This window comes from Cucumis melo, chromosome 9 (assembly GCF_025177605.1).
Source record: "Cucumis melo cultivar AY chromosome 9, USDA_Cmelo_AY_1.0, whole genome shotgun sequence".
Taxonomy (NCBI): domain Eukaryota; kingdom Viridiplantae; phylum Streptophyta; class Magnoliopsida; order Cucurbitales; family Cucurbitaceae; genus Cucumis; species Cucumis melo.
The window spans coordinates 16957291-16967608 of record NC_066865.1 but is presented as its reverse complement, the minus strand read 5'-3'; the positions used below and the strand labels follow the sequence as shown (position 1 = coordinate 16967608).

At 36.0% G+C, this 10318-nt stretch overlaps 2 protein-coding genes across 2 annotated transcripts; both read right to left on the bottom strand.

Annotated features, from left to right (window-relative positions):
* Positions 1 to 2171: 2171 nt before the first annotated feature.
* LOC103503195 (uncharacterized) lies at positions 2172 to 3101 on the bottom strand. Its single transcript, XM_008467342.1, has 3 exons — positions 2906 to 3101; positions 2411 to 2633; positions 2172 to 2364 (listed from the first exon to the last, which is right to left on the bottom strand). The coding sequence occupies exons 1-3, from the start codon at positions 3099 to 3101 to the stop codon at positions 2172 to 2174; spliced, it is 612 nt and encodes a 203-aa protein (XP_008465564.1).
* A 3841-nt stretch (positions 3102 to 6942) lies between these two features.
* Positions 6943 to 8934, bottom strand: LOC103503201 (high mobility group B protein 7). Its single transcript, XM_051090294.1, has 8 exons — positions 8668 to 8934; positions 8181 to 8263; positions 8051 to 8099; positions 7844 to 7960; positions 7693 to 7750; positions 7544 to 7588; positions 7213 to 7299; positions 6943 to 7134 (listed from the first exon to the last, which is right to left on the bottom strand). The coding sequence occupies exons 1-8, from the start codon at positions 8781 to 8783 to the stop codon at positions 7072 to 7074; spliced, it is 618 nt and encodes a 205-aa protein (XP_050946251.1). The 5' UTR covers positions 8784 to 8934; the 3' UTR covers positions 6943 to 7071.
* Positions 8935 to 10318: the final 1384 nt, after the last annotated feature.

The following is a 10318-nucleotide window of genomic DNA, read 5'->3' as shown; positions in this document are numbered from 1 at the left end:
ACCATCATAAGGGGTCAAATGAACATTGGGATCTAACGGCGTTGAAGCTGTGTTAAAGTTAGTAATTCCTGAGCGAGCTAAAAGATTAGAGGCATATTTAGCTTGCGACAATAGATACCCGTCCGAGCACCTAGAGACTTCAAGACCAAGAAAGTAGTTGAGAGACCCAAGGTCTTTCATTTCAAAATGTTGACGAAGGTAGTGTTGGAGATCAGATATGGCCTGTGGATCATTACCAGTGATAATCATGTCATCAACATAGAGAAGAAGAAGAACAATACCCTGGGGTGTGTGACGAGTAAAGAGTGCAGTATCATGAAGACTGGAAGTAAAGCCAAGTTGAGTGATGGTAGAGCTAAACGTGGCAAACCAAGCTCGTGGAGCCTGTTTGAGACCATATAGTGCGCGACGCAAGAGGCACACCTTGTGAGGATGAGAAGAAGTACCAGGAGGTGGCTTCATATAGACTTCTTCAAAAAGAGTCCCATTAAGGAAAGCATTTTTGACATCCATCTGAAGAAGAGGCCACTGCTTGGCAGCAGCAACAGCTAATAAACTGCGCACAGACGTCATCCGAGCCACAGGAGCAAATGTTTCTTCATAGTCAATACCATATTCTTTGGAATACCCTTTTGCTACAAGATAAGCCTTATAACGCTCAATAGTACCATCAGAGTGAGTCTTGATTTTATAGATCCACTTGCAGCCAATGGGTCATTATCAAGAGTGGACTCAGAGAGAGGAAAAAAGTCAATAGATATGTCAGTGAAGAAAGATTGAGGACTAGAGAAGGAGGCGTGGAAAGAGGATAAACGAGAGAACATAGTGTGCTCCCAAAATGTGACATGGCGAGATATACGAAGTCTATTGGAAAGGGGATCCCAACAACGAAAACCTTTATGTTCTGTGCCATAGCCAAGAAAACAGTAGAGACGGGCACGGGGTTCAAGTTTAGTGTGTTCATGAGGATGCAGAAGAACAAAACAAGCACAACCAAAGACTTTAAGGTTGGAATAGTTAGGAGGAATATCATATAGTCTTTCGAATGGAGAGATGTTTTGAAGGACGGAGGAAGGAAGAACGATTGATAGTATAGACGGATGTAAGAGCTGCTTCACCCCAAAATTTCACAGGACATGAGGCAGAAAGAAGAAGGGCACGAACTAAGTCAAGAATGTGGCGATGTTTGCGCTCAGCACGTCCATTTTGTTGAGAAGTGTGAGGGCAGGAGCGCTGAACAAGAGTGCCCTGTTGGGAGAGAAAAGATAGAAGAGTGGAGTCTTTATACTCCAAGGCATTGTCAGTGCGAAGGGTTTTGATGGGACAAGAGAATTGGGTACGAATCATATTAGCAAACTTAATATAAGTACGAGATAATTCAGAGCGGTGTTTGAGAAAATAAATCCATGTAAATCGAGAGAAATCATCAATGAATAATAGGGGTGTACATAAGCTAGGTTAAGCCGAGTTGGAGAAAATTTATGGACCAATCCAAAGTATCCGGGTTAGCAAAAAATGAACCCTATCGATTCAATTCGTAAGGGTTAACCCAACCCAAAAAATTCGGGTTGGGCCGGGTTGGGTTAGCGGGTTGTTTTTTTTTTTTTCATATCTCCATAATTTATTTAGACAAATTTTCATATTATTTTTCGATATGCAAGGTGAAAAAATTATTATTCAAGGTACAAGGTGACAAATATATATGTGTGTTATACATTCAAATTTCAAGTATAAAATGTTAATTCAAAATAAGGTTTACTTTTAGGTTTTAGGTGTATATATATATGTATCTATATATGTATATATAATCGGGTTGGGCCGGGTCAACCCTACCCCTAACTTGCACAACCCCAACAACCCGGCTCAACCTTTTTTTCTCCAATTTTCTAACCCAACTCAACTCAACATAAAATTTAACCCAACCCAACCCTTACGGTTTGGGTTGAGTAATTCGGGTTGGTCGGGTTACCGGTTTTTTTAACACCCCTAATGAAAAACACATAATAGCGATAACCATGGACAGTGGAGGTAGGGGCAGGCCCCCAAATGTCATAATGGATTAAATCAAAAGGTTTATCACAAATAGAAGTGGATTTAGAAAATGACAAAGCAGGTTGCTTAGCAAGTTTGCAATTTAAACAATTAAAAGGGACAAATTTGGTAATACTATTTCAATTGTTAATGGAGATTAAATGACGCAATTTTTCTGAAGAAGCATGACCAAGACGAAGATGCCACTGATATGTATCAGAGTCAGTGACAAGGGCAGAGATGGATGGAGGAGGAACCTGAAGTGATAGGAGCTCAAACAATCTTCCCACTTTGTCCCGTCCCAATCGTCTGTCCCGTCTGTGGATCCTGAACCTGACAACCATTGGAAGAAAAAGAGACAGTTAAGCCAAGGTCGCACAATTGATCAACAGATACTAGATTAAAGGTTAAGTTTGGGATACAGTAAGTATGAGGAAGATTCAAACTAGGGGTATTGATGGTGCCCATGTGAGTGATATTCATACAATTGCCGTCAGCAGCATAAATGGGAGGTAAAGATTTAGTAGGACTAGGAATGTTCATAAGAGAGTAATTAGATGTCATATGATTGCAACAGCCAGAGTCAAGAAGCCATCGATTACCTGGTGAAATGGCAAGTGCAGAGGAAGATGATGAAATCAACTGATTTAGTAAACTTTGAAGATCATTTATCTGAAACAGGGGGTGGTGGAATTATCCAGAGCAGCAGCAGCAACAGAGGAGTTACTGGGTTTAGTAAAGTTCTTTGCTCTTATAGAATAGCTTTGAGGTCGAGGTGGTTTTATGGGATAATTATCCAGGATGTGACCTGGCTTATGGCAGTACCTACATTCTATTTTAGGACAATTAATAAATTTATGACCAGTGAGCTTACAATTCTTACAAAATGTGTTTGATGCTCCAGGTGGTGAATAAGTGTTGGCAAGAACAGCCTCAGAATGTTTGGAGAGATTGATGCCAAGACGTTTTTCTTCAAATAATATTTCTTGGATAGCAGCATCCAATGAGGGCAGGGGGCTGCGGTGTAATAAGGCAGCCCTAACAGATTCATATTCTGGACGTAGTCCCATAAGGACTTTAATAAGACGAATATGATCTTTACTGATTGTAGCTTGATCAAGTTGAGTCCAGATAGGTTGAAGCACGGCTAGATACTCATTAACTGATTGACCAGCTTATTGATTAAGATTAACAAGGCTATTGTGCAACTGATAGTAATGCGCTAATTCGACGGACTTGAATCGTGTGGACAAAAAATTCCATAACTCCTTAGCATTTTCAAAAGCGTCAAATTGTGTGTGGATAGCAAGAATTAACGTGTTACTAAGTCAGGTAATAATCTGATGATTTTTGTTGTCCCATTCTTCAAGGATCTATAAATTTGCTATCATCTTCCTTGTCTTGTTTGGTCGGTTTGGTAATATCTCCCGTGACAATGTGCCACAATTTTCGTCCAATTAAGAAGCTTTTCATTTGATTTGTCCATGTAATATAATTAGAGTCATCGAGAATTGTGCTAATTGGACGAACAATTTCACTTTTCTCCATCTACTCACAAGAAGAAACCAAGTCAGCAGTCGAAAATAAATAAATAAATAAAAACAGGGAAATTTCGGGTCGGGTTTCACGGAGATGGAGCGGATTTTTCAAGTTTCGGGTCGGCGATATGGTTTCGAGTCGACGATATGGTTTTGGGTCGGCTTTGGGTCTGATGGAAAAGCGCGAGTTTTCGAATCCGATGGCAACGTGAAAAGATGGCTTCAGGTCGGCTTCGGGTCTGATGGGAAAACGCGCGGGTTTTGGATCGCGAAGAGACGGTAATGCTCGGATCTGATGGTAACTCTGAGAGACGGTAACGAAGAGAGACGGTTCGATGGTAACGTGGAAATGCGGTTCACGGAGATGGGATGACTGTAGTGCTAAAGGATCGAACGACTTGCTGAGCGGCAGCAAGTCGGAACGTGAAGAGATCGGGGCTTCTAAGCGGTCGTCAAGTTAGAACGTGAAGAGGTCGGGGCTTCTGAGCGTCGACAAGTCGGAACGTGAAGAGATCGGAGTGCTGCGGAGAGACAAAGTCGCGGACGACAGAGATTTTTTGTGGCGGCGACGGCGGCTGAACAGTGGATTAAATTAGTGGCTATGATACCATGTGACTTTATTTTGATGAATATTGTCTTGTGTATTTACATCAAGGAAAAAGATGGTATAAATACAAGGTTCTATGGAATGAAAAAGGCAATAAATAATACAAGATAAAATAAGATAATATCTTCAAGATAATATCTTCTTAATTACAAAATATACATTAATACTAATGAATATCTTCAGAACTACAGAAGATTTGCATCTGAAAATTTTGAGGTAAAGATTTTAAACAAGAAAGTTTTTCAATTTTGGATGTATAGAATTCTGGTTATTAATCTGAAAAGTGGAATCTGTATTTTTATGAGTAGGGTAGAGACAGCTTCATGGGTTGAACAAGCAAGAAGGTCGAAGGGGATAGGCTTTAAGAATAAAGTTGGATGCGAGAAAGAAGGATAACATGGCTGATTATTCATGATTAACGTCACACCTCCCTCCAAATTACCTTTCTAACCTAGTTCGAGGTGTGAGGTTACTCTTTGGAAACGACCAGTAAACTTGTTTTTATAAAATTCTGCAAAATTTCAGTAGAGTATTCCCTAAAAATGGGTTACCTACACCTAAAAATAGGAGAAAATCGCACTTTTATACTATTCAAATTCAAGAACCGAGTGTGTTTCACCACACACTCATCAAAATAATCCAGAGTCCCAATCAAAATTTAAATACAATCTAAACAATAGTTATAAGAGAATACACCAGACAACAATTTTCTCAAAAGTACCTTCTCTTAACATAACTATCACCACATCTAAACTATCTTCACAATGCATTCATAAAGTATATACATACGATGCTAGGATGTTTAAACAAGTAGCGATGTGCTCAATGGACATATGGAACTTAACCTCTATCGAGAAATATTTAAAAATATGAGCTAAATATATATATATATATATATCCTAGAGAACCTGAGATTTGTATATATGTTGATGATTTGAGCGGAAACCCTAAGGAGTTTTTAAAGATAAATAAAGTTTTTAAGGAAAGAAATTGAGATGATAAATTTTAGCTTAGGTTGCAAATAAACCATAAAAACATACGAAAAATTATTACATCAATTTATGCATAAAAGATCTTATATGAACTACTTCCATCATTGAAGATTTCTAGGGTGGTTCATTCAATTAGTATAAAAAATTATATCATATGATATCACATACCGAATAACTTTGGGTCTTGAAGAACAATGATTATAAAACACAAGTACACTTACATCTTTACTAGTTTATACATTTGTTATTGTATTTTTGGTAACTTTCGTGCATAAAAATAATTTCCTTATAAATAAGAGAATAGAATAGAAAGTTATGTATGTTAAATTATTTTATCTACGAATTAGCTCATATAGATTTATTTTATTCTAATAGAGTGAATTGGTGATCTGGTTAATTGTGAAGATTCAATTTATTTGTTGTCTAATCCATGTGAGCTAAATCTTAAACATGTTTCTTTGTACATAGAGAATAATTTTTATATTATGACTATTGATGAAACAAATTATAACCACATTAAATCATGCTAATATCTTGATAATGTATAAGAATAGCCGATAATATGAAGGCAATAAATAAGAATCAAATGGCAGCATCGATATTCAACAAATTTCTTCAAAAAAACAACTTGATAGACTTATTTACTCAAACATTAACTACACCAACATTTGAAAAATTGATAACATTAGAATGTGACGACTTAGATAACTCAAGTGACGTAATAACAAAGAAGGTAAAAATATTGTACTCTTTTTTCCTTAACCATGGTTCTTCTTGTAAGGTTTTTAGTGAGACAATTATTAAAATATATTGAATAATGTACTTTTTTGGCACTATGATTTTTTTTTCATTAGGTTTCTTCCTAGTGAAATTTTAATAAAGCATTTATTTTATATAACATGTATCTAAGGAAAAGCATTGTAGATATAATTATATATTATAAAAATATTATAGTTTATACGTATATATAAATTACTAATTTTCATGTACCTCTCATATTATAACGTTCTTCATTGTAACTGAGACCAAGACATACTCTATAAATAGAGATGTGTAGTTCCATGATAAAATACATCAAAATTAATTTCAATTGATTATTCTTTACTTTCTCTTCACTACTTTTCTCTTTTACTTCATTGTTATTTCTTGGCATCGACTTTGTTTACTAACCCACAAAACTGTTAAATGTGTAAATATTATTATCAAATGAAACAAAATAAATTAAAATGGCATAAAATTTCAAATAATTGGTGAAAATAAATAAAATTTGAAATTTTACTAGTACTTATCAATTTAAACTTAAAACTTATACAAAAGTATTAATTTAAACACCATTATTATTTTAAATATTAAATTGATCCAATTTCGAAGTTGAAAATATAAATTCACTCAATTCTAACAACATTTGAAAAAGTGGTTAATAAAGAAGACTTCTTGCATACAAGAAACCAAACAAACTTTAATATAGAATCAACTTTTACAAGTGTCACAAAACATAATAAATTGAATGTCCCATTCTATTACCCTCTGTTTCATACTCTCTCATACTAACATATAAAAAATGAACAATCCAATTCCATGCTGGCTATTACAGATATTGAATGTTATTGAATGTTATACCATTAGCATTGCCGTGACAGTTTCATAATTCTTAGTAACCATTAAGACTAAAATGGGTTTCAAATTTAGATTTTGAATCAATAAAACCAACAGAAAAATCTTTTTCAAGCATTTAGTATTTAGTATTATTATATATTGCTTCAAACGAAACCAATTTGAATCCAAAAAGCAGTTTTTTTTCTTCACTAAATTAAATTCTGAATTTACAACAGTAAACAGGCCGTGAAAGAAGCTGTTTTCTAGCTATTTGCTAATACAAAAAACCCCTAACAACGGATTCGTCTTACTCTTCTTCTGTTATTTCTTCAACCTGCTTCTCTTCAATCTCTTCCGTCTCTTTTTCATCCTGAACAAAAAAATAATCCCACATAAGCATTTCCAAAATCTAACCAAAATATCTTACATTTTAGAGCTTAAATCTTACATCTTCATTCTCAGCATTTCGACCTTCCAATGCCTTTTCATATTCTGCTTTTAGCTCAGCAGCTTTATCTTGGTACGGCTTCTTCTCCTGTTCATCATTTTAACATTTAGATATGCTGGAGGTCACACACTTGTTTAACAAAGATTAATAGATGGAAAGATGGACTGCTATCTCATCTCATTGACAATTAATAACATGTTATCTAATAAGATAAGCTACTGAAACTCAAAGATATTTCAGTCTATTAAAAGGAAATCGTTGAGATCCATGTGAGATGGAATAATTCACAAAATATAAACATGTTTTCAAGTGGCAACGAACGTTAACTCACTTCATCAGTCATTGACTTCCATTTCTCACCACCCTCCTTTGCAACCTGAAATGTATCAAATACTCAGTCCGTGAACAGGGATTATAATAATTTGACAAATCAATACACTTTCACTGAGCACTTGGGAACGTATTTAGATTTGTGCTAACCTCCTTAACGCCCTTGGAATCAGGATTGGCTTCCTTGAATGACTTTCTGAAGTCATCCCTGAAATACCACGATAAGCAAATTCAATAAAGACTCAAGTAAATAGATACTGCCAATGTAGTAATTAGATAAATATGAGATGAATTTGCATACATGAAGATAAAGAAAGCTGTAGGAGGGCGTTTGGGGGCATTTGGATCTTTGTCTTTCTTCCCTTTCTTATCAGTTCGGGATTTCTTAGCCTTAGGTTCAGATGATGCTGATTTTTTCCTGTTCGGTGAAACAAACAAGTTAATTTAATTAGCTCAAAGCAAAGCATCTCCTTAACCAGATAAGAATAGGGAAGTATGAGTATGATACTTTTCAGCTGGCTTTTTGGATTGTGTTTGCTTTTCAACAGTTTGAGCCTCTGCGGGAAAACAGAAAGGTTAACGATCGGGAAAGAATGCACACGAAGAAAGGTATTATAAAACCTACATGAAAAGCATACCTAAATTCATTCTAATTTTGGCGTCGAGGCTGCAACTGTGCATGCTGATTAGGGCCACCGGAACACTTTTGCCGCACTCATCACTGCAAACCAAAAATTGATCATTCAAACGAGAGAAATCAGTTTCTACCGTTGTCAAAAAACTCAAAATTGCGCTTCTACAACTTCTCTAGTTCATTTCATTCAACTCTAAACTAACTCCGACCAAAAGGCAAACTGATAACCAGACACTATCAATCCATAGACAACATAAATTCTAGAAACCGCAGCTTATTAAAAAAATGATTGAAGCAATTGTATATTAGAAAACCACAACACCAACAAACGAACAGATCTCATAGGAAAGAAAATGGTTCAAACACACAGAGTACTGTATCCTCTTAGACTTCAGCCCTAAGACAGACAATGTAAATCAACAAGAACATGCATAAAGAATGTGGAGAGCGGAAGAAGAAGAAGAAGAAGAAGAAGAAGAAGAAGAACGCACCATCTAGCAAAAGCACTGCCGTCTTTGGCCCTCACAAGCGAAGGACCAGTAGCAGCGACGTCAGCGGGAGTAGCCTCCACTCTCTTCCTGGACTTCGAGGATCCTCCGCCGGCCATTTGTTCGTCTCCGCGGGTGAGGCGGTGGATTTGAAAATGCAGAAGAACTGAAGCGAAGGGGGATTTCTTTGTTGGATTGGAGAAAAGTGAAGCGGCAAATTGTTATTAAAGCAAACCAACTAAGAAAGAGGGAAAGTTTTTCTCTTCTAAATTTTGGCGCCCTTAATCCCCGCGTTTTTGTTTTGGTTTCACAAGGATCGCTGACTTGGCTCCATCTAGTGCAGTTAACTTAATACCGTTTTGTATCGACGTCCCAAGTTCATACTGTTTTTGTCTATGTAAGAGAGCTCATTCAAGTGGGCCTCGACTGGACATATTGGGCCTTCGATAAACTTGGGTTTGGGCTTTTGGGTTGTATAACTCTGCTGTAGAGACAAATGAGCAAATAGAACCATTTAGAAAAGGGCTGAGTGGGTATATAGCATTTTGGCCCAAAATATATTAAGGATATAGCAAAAATTAAAAAAATTGCAAAAATGGCAATTTTAACAAAAAAAAAAGGCGAAATTACCCCTACATATACACTAAGCCTCTGGAAGTCCAGACGATTTCAAGCAGATTCTTCGGGTTTCCTCCTCTTTCTATTTTCTTCCACTTTCTTCCTACTCCCATTTGGTTTTCCGGTGCCGGTACCGCGCTGCCATACTACTTTCTTCTATTTTGTTTTCCTTCTGCGACGCTGCCGGTACTACTTTCTTCTATTTTGTTTTCATTCCGCCGCGCTACGTTCTATATTGTTGAAGAAGATTTTCTTATTTTTCTATTTGTTTGAAATCGATTCCTTCATTCCTTCCGCCGCGCTACGTTCTACGCTATGTTTTTCAGTTTTTGTCTATCAATGATGTGTTTCTATCACTGATTTAGGGTTTAACTTGTTTATGTTGAAATGTTTAACATGCAGATCTGTTTTAGGTTTGTGTGTTAGTGTATAGGGTTAGGGTCTATCGGTGATATATTTGTATCACTGATAGTCTTGAGGGATATTTAGTTTGTTTGCATTGGGATGTTAGTAGATAATTTAGTTTAATGTATATTTTTATGTGATGTTATTTATGTTCTATCAGTGATCTGTTTCTATCAACTTAAAAGATGTTTTACTTGTTTATGTTGGATTGTTATTAGATATTTTAGTTTAATGTGCACTTCTTATATGTTGTTGCCTAGGGTCTATCGTTGATATGTTTCAATCCCTGATAGTCTTAGAAGATGCTTAGCCTGTTTGACTTGGAAAATTAGTAAAAGCTCTAGTCTAATTTAGATTTTGTGTGTTATGTTGCTTATGGTCTGTCAGTGATATGTTTCTATCACAGATTAACGAATTTGGAGGATGTTTAACTGGTTTATGTTGGAATGTATAACATGCTGATCTGTTTTAGGTTTGTGTGTTAGTGTATAGAGTTGGGGTCTAGTTTAATGTATATTTTTATGTGATGTTGTTTATGTTATATCAGTGATATGTTTCTATCAGCTTGAAGGATATGTTTTACTTTGTTTGTGTTAGATTGTTATTATATGTTTGTATCACTGATATGTTT

What these genes read in the sequence shown, in the direction of transcription:
- LOC103503195 (XM_008467342.1), bottom strand. Translation starts at nt 3,101, where the DNA reads ATGGGACTACGTCCAGAATATGAATCTGTTAGGGCTGCCTTATTACAC. An exon ending in AAACACATTTTGTAAGAATT is followed by an intron (nt 2,634 to 2,905) that starts GTAAGCTCACTG and finishes CCATTTCACCAG; the next exon opens with GTAATCGATGGCTTCTTGAC. An exon ending in CTAGTATCTGTTGATCAATT is followed by an intron (nt 2,365 to 2,410) that starts GTGCGACCTTGG and finishes AATGGTTGTCAG; the next exon opens with GTTCAGGATCCACAGACGGG.
- LOC103503201 (XM_051090294.1), bottom strand. Translation starts at nt 8,783, where the DNA reads ATGGCCGGCGGAGGATCCTCGAAGTCCAGGAAGAGAGTGGAGGCTACT. An exon ending in ACAGCTTTCTTTATCTTCAT is followed by an intron (nt 7,751 to 7,843) that starts GTATGCAAATTC and finishes GTGGTATTTCAG; the next exon opens with GGATGACTTCAGAAAGTCAT. An exon ending in ATTCCAAGGGCGTTAAGGAG is followed by an intron (nt 7,589 to 7,692) that starts GTTAGCACAAAT and finishes GATACATTTCAG; the next exon opens with GTTGCAAAGGAGGGTGGTGA.